Source organism: Artemia franciscana, chromosome 15, assembly GCF_032884065.1.
Source record: "Artemia franciscana chromosome 15, ASM3288406v1, whole genome shotgun sequence".
NCBI lineage: Eukaryota > Metazoa > Arthropoda > Branchiopoda > Anostraca > Artemiidae > Artemia > Artemia franciscana.
Window position 1 is genome coordinate 15,681,067 of NC_088877.1, and position 20,610 is coordinate 15,701,676.

Consider the following 20,610-nt stretch of genomic DNA (forward strand, 5'->3'; position numbering starts at 1 on the left):
TTCTTTTTCTTCTTTATTTTTCAGCGTCACTATGAAGTGCATATCGCCGAACCTTTGTTTTTTTAAGTTAAATCTGGTAGGCATTGATGACCTTATCCAAGTCAAAATCCCAAACCCAATCATCATCGCTATCATTTTCAGTTTTGATATGTTTTGACTCTCGCTGTCCAGGTGGATTTTCATCTAACTGCGCGGTTTTGCGTTCTTTAGCAGCAAGCCTGTTTTCTTGCTGTTCTTGTGATTCCTCGGCACGCTTTCTTTTCTTACTTTCTCTATCAGCCGCAAGCCTGTTTTCTTGCTGTTCTTGTGATTCCTCGGCACGCTTTCTTTTCTTACTTTCTCTATCAGCAGCAAGTTTTTTGGCATAGACTCTTTGAGCAGCTTCCCCGGCTGTTGCCATTGTAGGTTCTTCAGTCATTTTACAATTAGACATTTTTCCGTGAACGAATATCTTAAATACCTTTAATGACGTCATCGTCATAACAAACATGACGACAACTAACTTCATGACGTCAGTCGACACACAAACATGACGTCACTCGACACACACACACACACACACACACACACACAGACAACTTATTTTTATATATATAGATAGGTATAATAAAATGATGTTCTAAAAGAGTGAACAAGGATGCTCAATAAAACGACGTCATTCCTTGTTAAACATACTCCCTGATTTTATTTAGGTACATCATATAAAACGAGTTGAAGGAGCAATATATGCTTTAGACAATTACGATAATATTCGAATACAATATGCCCTTTTATTCCGATCCTCTTATCGCACAACCATGCTGCTTGTATTAGTTTCTCTCTTAAGTGCATTCCTTCCATTTATTGGTGCTTTCAAGAAAGACATTCTTCCACCACTGGCAATTAGCACCTTCATCTATATTTTGAACTAACATCTGGTTTTGGTAACCAAAAACTGTCATGTAAAACATGACAGTTTTGTCATGTTTTACAAAAATGTCAGAAACAATGCCTTACGGGGAGACTCCAGACGCAGAGATGCAAAAATTATTCTCATTAATGGTGTAGGCCGCACAGGAAATTAAAAAAAAAGTTTCCATAGTGCTACCTGTGAGTGTTATGGTTTATGAAGTTTATGCAGTTTTCTGAGAGACATAGCCAAGTTTTTGTTGAAGGCGCTCACTTTTCAGTGTTTAAAATTTTTTTTTCAAAAATTAGAACTTTCCTTTAGTCAAGAGTGACAGAAAGTCTAAAGATTTTCTTGTTCACTGTCTTTCTTGCTGTGCTTCAGTACTTCGTCTGTGTAACGGATTATCGCCTAAATTTTATCTTTGATTATCTTTGACAAAATAAGAGGATTATTTGTTTTGTCATGTTTTACAAAAATGTCAGAAATTGTCTAAAGAACAATATCTCGTATTCTCACTTCAAATTGGAGGCCCTCTTGCGGGTATGAGCTTGAAGACCTGGGTCATAGTCAAGCAAAATGAAATATTTACCGTTTTGTTGTATGAATCAAAAATTGTCACAACACCGAACAACGAATGCAGTTATATTTTAAGATCTCTTATTTAAATTGATCCTATTACCAAACTTCCCTTAAAGAGAATTAAATAAAAACAAACAAGTTTTTTCAACTAAAAGTAAGGAGTGACATTAAACCTTAAAATGAAAAGAAATTATTCCGTGCATAAGGGCTGGGGCTATATAGTGAGAAAAATATTTCTCATTTAAAATCAGCGGTTCTTTTGTTTGAGCAGTCTTTCTTAACAAATTGTGACGAGAAGTCAAACTTAAGCGTAAAGAGCGAGGGTGCAGGAAGGGGAAGCCTCCCACGCATACGGAATAATTTGTTTGTTTTAATTTCAAATGCTGCACCTTACTTGCATTTGAAAAAAATTGTTTTCCCTAGTTTAATTTCTGACCGTTTTTCTGACCCTTACCAAATATTGAAATCCAGATGTCGTGCTATCTGTGTAGGTTCACTGTCGTGTATATTTATTCTCTGTGTATTCAGTGAAGGTATCATGAAACGGACCGATTTTAAATTGTATTTTTGATTACTTCGTGCCAGAAATGTCCGAAATGCCAAGTCTACCATTAGTCCTTTATCCTTTGCACCGTGTGCCTATTAGTTTTTATGCATTTTTTGAACTTTCACTTCAAATAGCGAACAGGTAATGTCCACGAAAAAAAAACCTCTAAAAGGGATAACTCAGATGAATGTGTAACACTGTGCATGGTTATTTCTAATTCTCTCTCCATTGTCTCCTTTTTCGTATAATCAGAAAAATTGAGAGCAATTGTCTTACAATAATGGAAGGCAGCTCAGAAAGACACGAGTGGTTGCAATGAAAAATAAAGGTCATCGGTGCCAAATTGAATCTCTTTCATTGCGAGGCGGTTTTGATCTTAATACTCCTATAACTTTCCCTAATAGCCATTTTATGGATCCTTTAAAATCGCTAAAAAGATGCTCTGAATTTCGGCGTAATGTAAGGAGCCACATTCGAAACAGGCCTTGTGCGGAACTGATGCAAAGGGATGGTCGACGCTGGATGAGAGAAGGTTTCTGGGGCGAAGAATTAAATACAGTTTTCTTGTGTAGAGGGATCTTAGGTGACCTAGCAGAGAGCCGGGAAAATCAGCTTAGACCCCGACAGTTTTAGATAGACAGATAGATATTTATTGTCAACAAGTTTCTTGAGCAAAATATCATTAACATACTTAAAATTTGGGGTCTCGAATACAAGTAATCACTCATTATGCGAGATGTGAAGGAGCTTTTACTTTTACACACCTGTCCTCCCCCCCAAAAAAAAGAAAAATGGAGAAAGAAAAAAAGTAAATAAAAGAAAGGGAAGTGAAAAGGGGGGGGGGCATATAGGGAAAAGATAAAAGGTAGTAAATAAGCTAAATTATGGAATAGAATTTACTTCGTCGGCTGTCAAGGACTCAGAGGCAAGGTTGCCATCAAATCTACAATATAAATTATCCAAAAGGTGGCAAAACAGAGATCCCAAACTAGACAAAAAAAGGATCTAAGAGACACCCATGTTTTTTCCCAAAATTCTCTTACTTACTCATTTTTCTAGTACAAATCCTTCTCATTGAGTAGTAACACCATAATGCTTTTAAAGACGCCCATAGCTGCCACTTTTTCTTCTTCGCCGTTTATCATAGAGAAGTTTAGTGGCGATTCCCTCAAGACGCTCATATTATTGTCTATGTACACCTGGGTGTTATATAATACTATAGGGAGTGTGTTTTTGCGAGATTTATTTGGTTGTTACGCGATTGTTCACGTATGTAAACGTTTTCTTTGAGACGTTCTTCAAGACCTTCTTCACGACATTTTCAAGACATGTCAAGACATTTTGTAAGAGACTTTTCTTCAAGACATTCTTCAAAAAAATTTTCAGATGTTTCAAGATCTTTAAAGACGTTTTTTAAGACATTTTGCTTAAATCAAGTGAAGAACCCTCGGATATAACAGAGGATGACGTATTACGCAAACATGGGTGTTAAGTAAAAGTTATATAAATTTAAATGCATGTATTATTGTTTTACTTCAACGCGTTTTTTCTTAGAGATTTCTTTTTCTTCAAGATTTTTTTTTCTTAGAGATTTCCCTTTCTTCAAAGATGATTTTTCTTGAGGTTTTTTCAAATTGTTTGTTTCAAGATTTTTTTTCATTTCAAGACCTTTTATAAGACACTTTTCTTCAAGAAATTCCTTGAAAAATTTTTCAAGATGTTTCAAGACATTTAAAGACGTTTTTTAGGACATTTTGCTTCAAGATTTCTTCAAGACATGTTTCTTTAGGTCCCGCAAATCAAGTGAGGAACCCTTGGTTGTAACTAAGGATGACGTGTTACGCACACACGGGTGTTAAGTAATAGTTAGATAAATTTAAATGCACGTATTATTGTTTTACTTCAGCGTGTTTTTTCTTAGAAATTTCTTTATCTTCAAGATTATTTTTCTTCAAGAGTTTTTTTCTTAAACATTTCCTTTTCTTCAGAATTTTTTTTCTTGAGGGTTTTTTCTAATTTAGAGGGTTTTTTTTCAAGATTTTTTTCCTCGAGAAATTTTCTTCGAGATAATTTTTTCTTTAAGACATTTTTCTTTGAGACTTGTTATGCTAGAGCTTAAGCAATATATGTTTTGATTCAAGGGATCTTTATAATCCGTCATCAAAGATTTTCGTCTGGTGTCGGAATCGACAGTTACACCAGAGATTTCCCCAAAAGAATGGTGCCAAAGACAGCTGAGCCAACAAGCAAATGATGTTACCACGTTCCAGGAAATAAATTCTATGAATTACATTGCTCCCAAGCGCAAGCCAACAGATGTTACATTATAGTTATTTGTATATGTAGCAAAACCTCTAGCAAGTAAACTGCTTTAACTGAAGCCTATGAAAATTGTGGTTCAATCTCATTTTTAGGACTATAATAAGATAAAGCTTCAGATGCTAGGACACGCTCGGCAGACGGAGGATGGCAAATTGCCAAAGATTGTCCTTGTTAGTAAACCGTCTCCGAACGGGGTAAAAGAATGTCTTAAGGAAATATTTAAGGGGAATGGGTACTTACTGGGAGGTTGTAAAGAGGGAGGCTTTGAATAGATTGGGACGTAGGAGGAGCACTTATTGGAATCATGTGGCTTGGTGCTGCAGTGAGGTTGTAGTAGTAGAATAAGTCAGCTTGGTGTCACGAAATCTGTCCTAACCTATTTATGTGTAAATCGTCACCCGCATACAACGCCAGATAATTTCACCCTTGATGAAATACCGAAGAAAAGTAAGCTGCTGAGATTAGAACGTAGCTACGGTGGAGCTGGGCGTGATAAGGCAACTGGACAGTAAAAATTGTTATTGTGGGGAAGTGAAATGAGGGATAATAACCTGTTTTTACTTTTGTGAGATTTAATTGTAATTGATTAGTGAAATAAGATAGGTTTGGCGCAACCATTTTGAATAGAGTATGATCTAAAAATTATGTTATCCATGGTTCTTGGGAATCTGGACATAATGAATAGTTATGTGATTATAAAAGGAATTTTTATTAGGATTAACTGAGACATGGTTGAACTCTTTGAATGAAGCACTGCTTGATATTAATGGTTATAATTTTTTCAGGAGAAATAGGAATCAGCGATGGCATGGCAGACTGGGTACTTACGTGAGGTCGGACTTAGATGTTAAAGTAAGGTAGGATTTGTCTGTTTATTGTGGAATGATGTTTGAGAGCATGTCACTGGAAACAAAGCTGATGGGGTCTAGTATTTATTGAGTTAGTTTAGAAAGGTTCCTCATCTTCTCACGTTTCTTTGGAATTATTTGAGTAGCAATTGGAGAAGTTGCCAGTTTGAATTTATACATGTGTGTTTATGGGGGGACTTAAATGTTGATTTAAATAAGAACGATGTATATTCTCGTCTTTTTTGTGATAGTATTTTGAGTCATAGCTTGTAACTATCTATTAATATTTGCATGAGAATAACTGTAACTAGTGCGACGCTTAATGATAATATTTTTGTGAATATGAAGCGGGATAGGATCCATACTCCTCGTGTACTTGTAAATTATGTGTCCGAATCACTGTACCGTCATGGCTTCATGCCAGCGGCAGGAAACTTCGACACAATCTCGTGGACCCCAAGACTCTAGAACGTATTTTGACCAGAAGTCCTTCCCTACATTTAAATTTGAATCAGAAAAAGCCTATTGAACTTCTCTAGATGAGCGTCATTCTTACGCCGAGAAAATGGAACAAGTAGTATAAGAAAGTGGTTTCGCTTCTTGAAAAAACTTGTGTAAAGGTAGCTCATCCTAAGAAGAAGAAAGATATTCCAAGGAAACCATGGGCGACGAAAGGCCTTGTGAATTCTGTAAATAAAAGACATCAACTTTATATGACAAGTATTTTGAGTGACAGTAGAATTGACTAAGAAATCTACAGGAAATATAATATTGCTCTAAATAAGTAATTACGGAGAGCGAAACAGGTATATTTTAAGAAAGAATTTCAAGAAAACCACAGAAACCCAGCTAAGACGTGGGAGACGATTACATCGGCTATTGGTGAAAAGAAAGTGGTCTTAACCGAAATGAGCGGAAAGTTGAATAACTGTTGTATACTTTGAGGAAATACTCTGAAAATTATTTCATCATGTTCGAGCCATCGATCTATGTAAGTGCAACTGAATGATATGAAATCAAGTGATTACTATGTTTGTTGTACTTTTCCCCAGGGGTCGCCACTCAGCCCTGTTTTCTTCTCAATATATATTAATGACATCCACCAAGCAATCTGTAATTTGACAATGAATGTTGGAATTGGAGACAAAACGAATAAACCTAGGAAAACTCTTTTACTGTTTGCTGATGATATGAATCTTTCAGTGAAAAATTGATATGGAAAAAGCGGAGGAATGGCTAAGGCTAAATAAGCTGAAAGTAAATCACAGCGAATCGGCTTTTGATGTCAGGGGCAGATCGCCTTCATATTATCCCTGGTTACAAAAAGCTTAGAGTAGAAGACTCGACAATAATAACGTAAGAAATCATTGAAATTCAGTCCTAGGTGTAATAATCGATGAAACATTAAGTTTTTCCGAGCATGTACGGTGTATGTAGTTGAAAGTAGCAAAGAATAGAAGTATGATAAGGAAGCTATAGCATCAGTTTCTGGAGATAGTTTTGCGTCTTTTATATTTTTCGTTAGTCCATCCTTATTTACTATATTGTTGTTCTGTTTGGTCTGAAACATTTTATGTTTACCTGAAACCTTTGCGCGTTCTCGAGAATTCTGCTGTGCGTGCTATTTATGAAATTGACAGAGTTGCCTCAGTTAGAAATATTTATCCACGAATCCTTTATTTTACCGTTTTCAGGGTTCTGCTTATTTTATAAGCTTCAACTAATGTTGCATATTATTAATAATATTGCTCCAATGTGTCTTTGTCTTATGTTTGAGACAGCTGCTGTTGTTCATGGGCATCAGACGACTCAGGTTGGTATGTAAAGAAAGTTGATCTGAGTGTTTTCAACGTCTGCTTTTTCTGCTCGTCATATTCTTCCGGTGCTGTGGCCTCAGTCACCATCTTCTATTAGGAATATTGTTGAAAGGTCTGGCTTCCGTGAGCAGTTGAGACAAAATTGTCTGCAGGCTTATGAATTGTATCTTTTTTCTCAAGTAGTTCTACATGTTTTGTATATTTTTCGTTTTATTGTGAATTGGGAACCTGAATGCACTGATGTAAATTGATACATTTTTTATGGAGTGGCAATACAAGCCACTGGGGCTTCATACTTTCTTTTGTTAATTTTTTTGTGAGTAGATTATGCCTCGATTCAAAAAAAGTAGTAGTAGTAGTAGTAGTAGTAGTAGTAGTAGTAGTAGTAGTAGTAGTAGTAGTAGTAGTAGTAGTAGTAGTAGTAGTAGTAGTAGTAGTAGTAGCAGTAGTAGTTGTAGTAGTAGGAGTAGGAGTAGTAGTAGTTGTAGTTTTACTAGTTGTATCAGTAGCAGTAGTAGTAGTAGTAGTAGTAGTAGTAGTAGTAGTAGTAGTAGTAGTAGTAGTAGCAGTAGTAGTAGTAGTAGTAGTAGTAGTAGTAGTAGTAGCAGTAGCAGTAGTAGTAGTAGTAGTAGCAGTAATAGTAGTAGTAGTAGTAATAATAACAGTTGTAGTATTTCAAATCACAAGTAGTTGTGTTATTCCATTACTTGTATTATTGAAACCTAAACTAAAAATATGCACCCAAATCATCAGATATTTGCCAAAGCTCCTAAAATTCCCCCAGATTTAGCTTGTTCTAACAGCATATAAAGATCTTCTCCTTGATCCTAAGAAAAGGGAATGGACAACAGAAATCAAAAGGATGTCTGACGATGATGGATTTTCTACATTCGGGCAATAGAAAAATAACTAGAAGACCAGGAACATTTCATCAAGGAGCTCAGTATAAAACTAACAGACCAAGGAATGTAACTATGGCGAGGAGCTATGCATAGCTCCCCGAGAATTACTTTATAAAAAGCCAATTCTGTTTATTTATCTGTTGTTATCAAAATTCCGTTTTCTAGAGTGTCGGTTACTATTGGGCCGAGTCACTCATTACAGGTTCGTTACCACGAACTGTTTGATATGAATATAAGAGAGAAATCTTGACCAATCATTGTATTTAGAATTGGAATCGCCGTTAACTACCTTAGGATATGGGTTAGCCTTCGAGCTAATTATATGCCAATTTACGTGACTGATATTGGGAGACTGAGGGTTGCTCGTTACAGTCGCTCCTTACAGGTTTGTTACCACGAACTGTTGGTATGAATATACCTGATATACCTGATTGAAGTATGGGAAGAGGGATTATGGTTTGGGTAATTTTTCCATCTTGTATAGGTAGGTTTCTCGTTTAAAAGGCTCCTAGACCTCAATCTAATTGGACCTGAGGCCTTGCAGTATGCACAGCGACACAAAATGTGTAAATTTTACTGTCTCTATATAAAATTCACTTATTTATCTAGAAATCCTGATGATATTTATAATCTTAAAATTTAAGGGTTATGATCACCTAGCATGTGGCATGGTATGAGGGTTACATATTATTTTCGAGGATATATAAAACTCAGTGTTATTAGTTAGTGTAATCACACTGCCCAATGCGTCTTAAAAAATAAATTCAAGCCCTTTAACAGGCACCTTCTGTGGTTATCTTTCACCAGAATATTCAAAAAAAAATATCAAATAGTCAACTCACATAGCGTTTTCCATAATCACAAGGGTTTCAGGATAAGTAAATTAGGGTATTTCTGTGAACTTGATCTCGTCCTTTTCTTACGAGCTTGGTTTCTAAGTAAAAACTTCTTAGAGAGAATATATATTTGTCCCTTTCTTTTTCAAGCTTCGCCTTAAATTTAATTTTAAATTTCAAAATTTATCACCAGGCATTTATAAGAAATAACTAGAAGTAGTTTTAAAATTTTTCTGCGAGTGCTAAAATTAATCCCTAGATGTTTGGAATTTCTGAAATTTCTCACCAAAGTTGTGTATTTTTTCTAAGGACAAAAATATTGAAATTACATGGAAACCACCATAAATGCTTGTTACGTGGAAATACAACACTAAATGAAGCAGAGTGAACAAAAATACCTTCTTGAAAACAAAATCTTGAGAACACTCTCTAAAAATAAGGAAATCAAAGTTTTTAAGGCAAGTATTTCTGATACTATAGGCCAAACAAAGGTCGATAAATTATATAATAACGCTAAATATGTTGATTTAGTTGACTACATTGCATGAAATAATAGTTTTTTATTGGATTAGTTTAACTTTACCGTTGAAACAGCTTCTTTTCTTTGGGAGGTAAGACAGACTGACACTATTTAGAATAATCCAAATGTGCTGGGTTTAGCCCAGGAAACCGGGTTAGGCTTACCCACGCAGTCTCAACTTCATTTCCTAAGCTGTAGTTTCTAAGCACAAGAAAGGTCGAAATCGCATTAATCTTGCCGACCACACTCTATGATCAAAATAGCAAATCATGAGCAGTAGAGTTTTGAAATTTTCAGAGACTAATGGTTCTGCCTTACATATTTCCGTGACTCTTGTGAGAAATTCAGTTATAAAGTGAATCGCGTTGTTATAACTGACGGAAACACAGAGTAAGGAATTAAAGGTTATTTGTAATATATTTATATCCCCTTTCATCCATGCCCATTTTTTTGCAGAACTTTCCTGGTCTGCAAGGAATAAGCTAGAGATTGCAACGTCTGAAAATAATTATCGTAAATATTTTAAATATTGAGGATAAATTATTCTCTACTACTTTAATAAAGAAATAAAAGCAAATTTGTATTGTAGGACCGTTATGAGATAACTAAGAAATAAACATTTTCAGTTGATACATCATTTAATCCTCTTTATCGAACAGTTCGTGGTACCGAACCGTAGTAAGGAGCGAGAGGGCTCAATAGTAGCCGAAACTCTAAAAACATAAGGAATTTTGATATCGATACATAAATCAAAAGAATTGGAATTTTATTCTGATTCTAAATAAAGAGGTTTCATCAATTTTGGTCTTACCTATCAAAAGCTACGAGCCTGCGAAAATTGGCTTTATTTTCAAAAAATACGGAAACACCCCTTAAAAGTAATATGATCTTAATGAACACTACACCATCAGATTCAGCGTATCATAGAACCCTACTGTAGAGGTTTCAAGCTCCTATCTATAAATCTGTGGGATTTTGTGTTTTTTTGCTAGAAAAAAGATTACGGATACGTGTTTATTTGTTTGTTTGTTTCTTTGTTGTTTTTTTCCCCAGGGGTGATCGTATCGACCCAGTGGTCCTAGAATTTCGCGAGAGGGCACATTTTAAAGAAAATTACAAGTTCTAGTGCCTTTTTCATGTGACCAAAAAGTTGGAGGGCAACTGAGCCCCCTCCCACGCTCATTGTTCCCCAAATTCCCCAAATAGTCGAAAAATCTAATAACTATATCTTTGAGGACAACTTAATCCCCCAGAGTCTCCGGGGAAGGGCTGCAAGTTATGAACTTAGCCCATTGTTTACTTATAGTATTGGTTACTGGAAAGTATACTGACATTTTCATGGGGGGGGGTCTGGTGGGGGGGTCAGGGGGTGGAGGTTATATGAGAGGATCTTTTCATGGAGGAATTTTTGACGGTGGAAGAGAATTTCCACGAAGGGGTGCTGGACTTTCCAGCGTTATTTAAAAAAAAGATAAATTAAATAAAAAGCAAGTTTTTTTTAACTTAAAGTAAGGAACAACATTAAAACGAAAACGAACAGAAATTGTTACGTATATGAGGGGGTTTGTTCACTTCTCAGTACCTCGCTCTTTGCGCTAAAGTATTTTAAGTAATTTCAAAAGAGCTATTTATTCTAATTAAACGGCCTTTGTGATTCAGGGGTCATTCTGAAAGAACTAGAACAAAACTCAAACTATAGTGCGAAGAGCGAGGTATTGACGAGGGGGCGGATCCCCTCATATACGTAATAAGAATATACGAATATGAAGTTCGTTACGTAAGGTAATTTGTAAGTTACGTATATTTATTACTAATAAAACGTCCGTAAATAAAATTAAAAGTTGTAGTGGCCTTTTTAAGTAACCCAAAATATTGGAGGGCAACTAGGCCCCCTCCCTCGTCTCTTTTTCTCAAAATCATCCAGTCAAAACTTTGAGAAAGCCATTTAACCAAAAAAAAAAATTAAATTAATATGCAGATTTTGTTTGAATTATTCATGTACGGTGAGCCAAAATCAAAACTTGAATTAATTCAAAAAGTTTCAGAAATTAAACAAAAAGAAAAGTTTTTTCAACTGAAGGTAAGGATCCACATTAAAAGATAAAGCGAACAGAAAGTACTACGTATATGAGGGGGCTCGTCGCCTCCTCAATATTTCGCTCTTTACGCTAAAGTATTTTTAGTAATTTCAAAAGAGCTATTTATTCTAATTAAAAAGCCTTTGTGATTCAGGGGTAACTCTTAAAGAACTGGAACAAAATTCTAACTTAAGTGTAAAGAACGAGGTATTGACGAGGGGGCAAACCCCCTTATATACGTAATAAAAATATACTAATATAGAAGTTCACTACGTAAGTTAATTTGTAAGTTACGTATACTTATTATTAATAAAAACATTCGTAAATCAAATTAAAAGTTCTAATGGCGTTTTTAAGTAACCAAAAAATTGGAGGGCAACTAAGCCTCCTCCCCATACCCTTTTTTTCTCAAAATCGTCCTATCAAAACTTTGAAAAAGCCCTTTAGCCAAAAAAAAATTAATATGCAAATTTCGTTTTAATTATTCATGTACTCTGAGCCAAAATCAAAATCCGCATTAATTAAAAAACGTTCGGAAATTAGATGCAAAAAAACAAGTTTTTTTAACTGAAAGTAAGGAGCGACATTAAAATTTTAACCCAAACAGAAATTATTCCGTATATGAAAGGGTTTGTTCCCTCCTCAACACCCCACTCTTTACGCTAAAGTTTGATTCTTTCTAACTACTCTAATTTTTTAACAATAAAAAACTTTAGCGTAAATTTGGGGAGGGAACAGCCCCTTTCATATACGGAATAGTTTCTTTTCATTTTAAGTTTTAATGTCGCTCCTTACTTTCAGTTAAAAATCTTTTTTATTTATTTAATTTGTATCAAACAGTCACTTCCTGTGCAAATTCATTTCAGAAATTTCGAAAATTCTGCAATTTCGTCATTCAGTAATTTGACAGACCTAGGTTTGGTTTAGTTTTGGCTCGTTCAGAATTTTTCTGATCTATGCTAAGACTTGGGGTCTGTAAATCTCAATGTGCATATACAAAAGCTTTAAAATAAACTGTTTTACAAGTTCTAACCGCCAGGAAAGAACGCAATGAATTAATAGACTGATCTGTCTGAGCTATAAGTAAGGGTAAGTACACAAGGTGAAAGCTATGATGAATTTGGGATAAAAACTATGTCTGGCGTATTTTTGGCTTTTTTCTGACACTCTGGCTTCCTTTGAATTCATAATTTGGCAACACTGTACATGACCTTTGTTGAACGAAAAAATATGTCCCTCTTAAAGAGTTGTATTTAAGTTCAAAACTTTATTAGTTAAAAACCATATTAAAATTCAAACAAATCCTGACACACTTTGAACAGATTTCAAACAGTTCGTGGTAAAGAACTGTAGTAAGGAGCGACCCGGCTCAATAGTAACCAAAACTCTAAAAAACGGAATTTTGATACTAAAAGATACTTCAAAAGAATTGATCTTTTACGCTGATTATAAATATATAAGTTTCATCAAGTTTATTCCTGCCTATCAAAAGTTACGAGCCTGAGAAAATTTGTATTATTTTGGAAAATAGGAGACACCCTCTAAATGCTACAGTATCTGAACAAAAATCACACCATTACACTCAGCGTATCAGAGAACTCTACTATAGAAGTTTCAAGCTTCTATCTACAAAATTATGTAATTTTGTATTTTTTGCAGGAAGACCGAACACAGGTGCGTACTGTTTATTTTCAGGGGTGACCATATCGACCCAGTGGTCCTAGAATGTCACGAAAGGGCTCATTCTAACGGAAATTAAAAGTTCTAGTGACCTTTTTAAGTGACCAAAAAAACTGGAGGGCACCTAGGCCCTCTTCCACGCTCATTTTTTCCCAAAGTCAACGGATCAAAATTTTGAGATAGCCATTTTGTTCAGCATAGTCGAAGAACCTAACTTACTCCCCCACAGTCGCCGAGGGAGGGGCTGCAAGTTACAAACTTTTACCATTGTTTACGTATAGTAATGATTATTGGGGAGTGTGCAGACGTTTTAAGGGGGATTTTTCTGGTTGGAGGAGGGGGCCGAGGGGAGAGGGTTACGTGGGATGATCTTTCCATGGAAAATTTATTATGGGGGAAGATAATTTCCATGAATGGGGTGCAGGATTTTCTAGCATTCTTGAAAAAAAAACAATGAAAAAATAAATATGAAAAAGCTTTTTCAACTTGACGTAAGGAGCAGCATTAAAACTTAAAACGAGCAGAAATTATTACTCATAGGAGGATCCCCTCTTAAATATCTCGCTCTTTACGCTAAAGCATTTTTTGTAATTTCCAATATGTATTCTAAAACCTTTGTGATTCAGGGGTCATTCTTAAAGAATTGCGAAGAAATTTAAGCTTTAGTGTAAAGAGCAAGGTATTGACAAGGGGGCAAACCCTCTCATATACATAATAAAAATATATGAACATAGAAGCTCGTTACGTAAGCTAATTCGTAAGTTACGTATATTTATTACTAACAAAAACGTTTGTAAAAAATGAAAAGTTCTAGTTGCCTTTTTAAGTAACAAAAAATGGAAGGCTACAAGGCCTCCTCCCCCACCCCTTTTTTCTCAAAATCGTCCCATCAAAACTATGAGAAAGCCATTTAACCACAACAAAATTAATATGCTTTTTTTTAATTATTCATGAGCGAAGAGCCAAAATCAAAACATATATCAAATCAAAGCGTTCAGAAATAAAATAAAAAACAAGTTTTTTAACTGAAAGTAAGGAGCGACATTAAAACTTAAAACGAACAGAAATTATTCCGTATATGAAAGAGACTGTTTGCTCCTCAACGCCCCGTTCTTTCGCGCTAGGTTTTTTTTATTGTTTTAAATAGTAGAGTTATGAGAAAGGGTCAAACTTTAGCGTAAAGAGCGGGGTGTTGAAGAGGGAACCGCCCCTTTCATATACGAAGTAATTTCTGTTCGTTTTAAGTTTTAATGTCGCTCCTTACTTTCAGTTGAAAAAAGCTTGTTTTTTATGTAATATCTAATAGAACCAAATGCTTAACAATTTTCCTCAAGTCCTAATTGTGTCATAATAAAATGAATAATACATATATTTCCAGTTCCATGTTCCCTTATATAAACATTTCGATACATTTTTTCTTTCTTGAGATAAAAAGTTATATTTAGACCACCCTTCTCCTAAAATAAATCATCGCAGCATCGTCTCATTGTTAATGCTTAAGAAAACATTAAAGATAGACATAGAGAAACTTTAGTTAGTATTTAACGTATCGACAATTTTATTTCTTGCATCAGCGTTAATAAAACTCAGTTTTAACCAATTTGGGTTGCAGAAGTAGACCACAATCAACAACTAAATTATAAATTTTCCTGAGTAAACCAGGCTATGTTTACCAATAGACGAGTCTTAAAACGGACATGTAACAATATTCCGATGTGTAGAATTTGTTTTGTTTGTTCTCTCTTTCGTAAAATTTTAAAAAGTGGTCTGACTTTATACATTATTATATTGTCAAGTCTGCATGCTCTTTTCAACAAGTCCATTTGACATTGGGTGTTAGGGGCTAGATGTGTTGTGTTTGATACTCCAGTCTTTGTGAATAACTGAAATTCCCTTGAGTTGAATTGGGGCCCATTATCTGAGGTGAAGATTGCTGGTATACCATGGTGAGCAAATTGTCCCTTCAGCTTAGTGACCACTTGGGTAGTGGTAGTAGAGGTTAAACTATCCAAATCAAAGTATCTGCCATAATAGTCAACAGTTATGATATCGTGTTTGCCATTCTTTATACATTATTACCATTCTTTTAATATTATTACTTTATACATTATACTTTATGCATGGCATAGAGGAAGTAGGCTAGTTCCTCCTATTATTGTATTATTCCTATTATTGTATTGTATATTGTATATTGTATTATTGTATTATTATTATATTATAATATATTATTGATATATATTATTACATCATAATATTGATACATAATAATATATATATATTATAATATATTATATATAATATATTATACATATAATATATTATATTATCATATATAATATATATATATATATATATATATATATATATATATATATATATATATATATATATATATATATATATATATAATATATATATATATATATATATATATATATATATATATATATATATTATAATATTATTGTATTATATATTATTGTATTATATTACTTCCTATTATTGTGTTATTTGTCATATCTTGAAGGCTAAGACATAATATTTGGCGTGAATAGTTTTGCATGCTCATTTTTCTACACTAAATGTATGCTTATTCCAACTAAGAGTAGGACCCCGAGGGAATCACAGTCCAATTAAGGATAGGGGAAGAAGGGGTTCAAAATCAATAATGAAATATTAAACAATAGATGCCCTCCTCCCACGAAGCAAAACCTTGCGTAAGAGCTTGTCATAACTTAGCAAACTTTTCTTTTTATCCATCTTGAAGGTATTGTAACACTGTCAAAGCTAAGGTATAGACGATATCCTGATTAATATACGGTCTGTACAAGCCCAATGTTTGAATATAGGGTCGTGTCCGTTTTTTCCTTTATTTTAATATTTGTGGTGTCGTTGATTATTAAATTTGATGCTAATTACTAGTCTCAATAATTAGAGAGTTAACAGGGTTGATTACTCCATACAACAGATATTAATTAAACAGATAGATCATAGGTTCAAGAACGACTTTTGTGTTAATGCAAAAACATCGAGTCAAGGCAAAAACCTATAAAACTGCATTAACTACGAGTAAAAGGATGATAATTTGACTTTGGCATTCGCAATGTCGTTTATTTGTATCACAGAGACAAGAAATATCAATATTACAGATTAGAAAGACCCGAATTGTGGCGTTTATTAATCTTAGCCACTTCTGATACAGCTAATGAAATAACTATTATATGAGGAATAAAATACATTATAGTCAGAACATCATCAGAGACATTGAATAATTCATCCTCCCTCCCATTCGATACGAAAATTCAAATTCAACACTTTGACAAAACAAAAGTCTTTTGTTGCTCATCAAAAGCTTATTTTTGTCATACAATGTCAAGAAAGAAAACCTACCTTTCCATCAGATCTTCTATAAGCCTCATAGATTCTCCAAGAATTTCCAGGTCCAGCGGATCCTATAAGTCTTCCCATCTCAAAATGCTGATCGAGAGGATTTTTATTCAGTATATTTGAGCTATTATGCTTAAATCTAGAAAACATTTTGATTGACTATAAATATAATAAGAAACACTTATATCCAACTTATTGAGAGTCCATCAGTCATCAATTTATTAAACTTTCTAAAATAAAATCCAGTGTTTTCACATATTTGATTTTTACAAAAACCAAAGCAGATCCGTGTCGTGATCTAAGCTACAACGTATTAAAATGGTGTATGTTATTGGTAAGACAAAATGAAACTGTTCTTTAATTCCATTCAAGGTACTTGTTGCTCACCTGTTGAGGGAAGACATTGGGGAAAAGAAGAAGCGCATGACACCAAAGGTCTTGGAGCAGCAATTATATAGTAGTCATGGATCCTCTATGTTAAGAATTGATTAATGACATTTCTTATTCCTGTAAGAAGGATTGAACAAGAGAGACAGACAGCTTTATAAAAAAAGATAGGTTCCAGCGAAAGGGATAATGTAAAATATTAGATCTGGAACATAAGACAGAAAGGAAGTGAAATCCAACGGTTAAGGGTAAATCACTAATTCGCCCTTTGATTTTTTAATCAAAAGATTTTTGAGGTGATAAAGGACTTGGGAGCCTAATACGAATACGGCCTAAACAGATAGTCTCTCTGAGAGGGAAAGCTAGCATAATCTCTGGTGGCCGGCATTTACCCCCCTCCCCCAGAAAAAACCTCGAAAATACTCCCCCCCGGAAAATACTCTCTTTGTGGAAAACACCCCCCGCGAAAAATACCTCCGTGGAAAAATCACTCAGAAAATACCCGGTGAAAAATACTCCCCCCTCGCGGCTGGCTGGTCTCCAATCACTTTTTAAAAAAAGGACTAAAATTTTCAATTTGTGATCTAATAAGCAACCTCCAAAGTTTCTGGGATCATGAGGTGGAGGTTTGGATGAGGAAGTCCCTCTTCTATACGGAATAAGTTCTACTCATTTTGGAGTTTAATGTTACTCTCTACTTCTATAACGACAGCGTAGACCAATATTTCCTAGAATCATAAGGAAGTAGATATCAATGTCACATTTTTTATGCGTTTTTTAGAGTTTTTTGTACCCCTCCCCCTCCCTATCCCCTAAAAAATATCTTCATCTAAAAAAATATCCTGGTTACGGCCATGGGGATTATACATCAGTCTCTACCCCCACCCTCTCCTCGTCTCTCCCTTAGAATTAACTCTGTATTTATCTAATGAATCGATGAGAGCTGCGATGTTTTTGCATTAAAATGCACCCTTTGAGGTATCTCCCTCCTCCCTAACTACAAAACAATAAGCTAACCACACAGTGGAAGTTTAAATGACTTTTTGAACTTTATTATTTGTCCATTGCCTACATATAGTACTTGTTATTGGTAAACATACGGAAATTTTTAGAGGAGTTTTCATCAGGGGAAGGAGGGGATTGTCTCAGGGAGATTTTCAGTGGAGATAAAATTTTTGGGAATAATTTTTGTTTTTCAGTGATACATTTTCTGCAGGGTTATTTCCCGGGGGAGGGATATTTTCTGGGATGTATTTCGTGCGAGGGGGGAGTATTTTACGGGGTATTCATTTTCCTGGTTTTATTTCCAGGAGAGTGTTTTCTTGGGGGTATTGTTCGCCGGGGGTATTTTTCGGGGGGTATTTTCTGGGGAACAAACACCTAGAACCAACTTTTTCAGAGTTACCTTACCCGGGCAAAGGATTGAAGCGACGAAGACCACACTGCCTTTCCATCATAAACATCAACAATAAGAAGGTAAATAGGGAATTCTTTTCGTAAGACAGCAGAATTCCATATTTGAATGAATGTTTCGACCTTCAGTGTCCAAGGGCTGTCCTCAGCAAAACATAAATATATAAAAGAAAAGAGACAACAACAACATACAACCACTAAACCTAAAATGAAAATTTTTAAAATATTCCCAACATCCTTACTTCAGAATAGCTCAAGCAGGACTAATAAATAAAGTGGGATGAAATAAGGCAATTCATTGAAGTGAAAGAAAAATAATCAAAAACACGCTTTCACTGCAAATCTCGCATTTTTGGCAGCTTACCTGTAAGGTCTTTTTGTACCTGGTTCTGTGTTAGTGTCTACTAATTTTTAAATATATGTTATAAAATTGTTTTTAGTTAAATCTTTGTAGGCTATAGAGCATTTACCGAGGATTCCCCAAATCCCTATTCAAGTAAATACTATTATTCATCTTAAGTCTGATTTCAATTATTTCTCGAACGAGCGCTTTTATGCCTATGTCATTGCTAGGTGCTTATCATTATCAGAGCTATTTCCCGGCAGTATTTTCAATTAAATAAACTGATTCATATTAAATAAATTGCATTCACAATAAAAACACGCCCTTCTAAAGTCAAATTGGTATCACGTAAAGATTTCAAATCGAATTACTATTTTTTTTTTTCTATACTAACAGGAAACAAAGCTAAGAAAAACACAAAAAAAGCTGAAAAATTCACACATAAGCCTGTTAAAGGCAGGGAGGTGGGAAATCTCTTCTTACCTATCTAAAGAAAAAAGAGGCCTAAAGCAGGTTTTATCATTACCAAAGCTATTTCAAAGGAGTATTTTCAAATAAACAAACTGAATCATCGGTCATTCGCCGCCAAATCGCCTCCGAATACTTAACAGCACCTCAGATTCAAATAGAGAAAAAATATTATTAAAATAAATATTCGCTAAAGCAAAGTAGGAGTTCACATAAAAAAAAATCATATCAAATGGATGACTTAAAGAACATGTTTATGGATCAAATGGAAGCCGATTATCAAAAAGTTCGTGGTAACACAATGTTTGATAACTACAGTTCGCGGTAACGAACTGTTTGATAAGGAGCGACCCAGCTCAATAGTAACTTAAACTCTAAACAAGAGCTAAGAGCTCATATGGCACTTGTGACGAGGCAAGAAGAGCTAAGAGCCAAGAGCTCATATGGTATGAGCTCTAACAAAATTCTAAGAATCAATAGATTGATTTAAAAGGAAAATCAGAGGCTTAATGCCGGTCGGGATTTAAAATAAGAGCTCTGAGTCACGATGTCCATCTAAATATCAAAATTCATTAAGATCCGATCACCCACTCGTAAGTTATAAATACCTAATTTTTTCAAATTTTTCCTCTCCCTTTAGCCAAAAATATGGTCGAATCTAGGAAAACGACTATATCAAGTCAATTTGTGCAGCTCCCTGACACACCCACCAATTTTCATCGTCCTAGCACGTCCAGAAGCACCAAACTCACCAAATCACTAACCCCCTCCCCCCAACTCCCCCAAAGAGAGCGAATCCAGCACAGTTACGTCAATCAAGTATCATGGACATTTGCTTATTCTATCCACCAAGCTTCATCCCGATTCCTCCACTCCTAGTGTTTTCCAAGGTTTCCCCTTCCATCTCCCCCCAATGTCAAAAGATCTGGTCGGGATTTGAAATAAGAGCTTTGAGACATGAATTCCTTCTAAAAAAAATCAAATTTCATTAAGATCCGATCGCCTATTCGTAAGATAAAAATACCCCAATTTTCACGTTTTCCAAGAATTCCGGTTTCCCCCTCCAACTCCTCCAATGTCACAGGATCTGGTGGCAATTTAAAATTAGAACTTTAAAGCAAAAGATCCTTCTAAATATCAAATTTCATTAAGATCTGGTCACCCATTCATAAGTTACAAATACCTCAATTTAAAAAATTACCCCCCCCCCCAACTCCACCAAAGAAAGCAGACCCGATCCGGTTATGTCAGTCACGTATCTTAGACAGGTTTTTATGGAAGATTTTGAAATATTACGGAGTACCTGATAAACCTTCCCATCTAGTTTCATCCTGATCTCACTGCTTTAAGTATTTTCTAAGATTTCTGGTCCCCCCCCCATTGACGCTGGATCAGGTTGAGATTTCAAATAAGAGATCTGAGTTACGAGGTCCTTCTAAATATGAAGTTTCAAGAAGATCTGATCACTTTTTCGTAAGTTAAAAATACGTCATTTTTTCTAATTTTTCAGAATTAACCCCCCCCCCCAAATAGAGAGGATCAGTTCCAATTATGTAAATCACGTATCTAAGACTTCTGCTTATTTTTCCCACCA

At 34.9% G+C, this 20,610-nt stretch overlaps 1 protein-coding gene across 1 annotated transcript in view; it reads right to left on the bottom strand.

Moving 5' to 3' along the window:
• Window positions 1-16,752, bottom strand: part of LOC136036541 (SCY1-like protein 2) — a 116,366-nt gene extending 99,614 nt beyond the window's left edge. Inside the window, exon 1 of the mRNA XM_065718846.1 lies at window positions 16,409-16,752. Coding sequence (XP_065574918.1) covers window positions 16,409-16,555 — 147 coding nt within the window. The 5' untranslated portion in view covers window positions 16,556-16,752. The remainder of the gene's footprint in view (window positions 1-16,408) is intronic.
• Window positions 16,753-20,610: the final 3,858 nt, after the last annotated feature.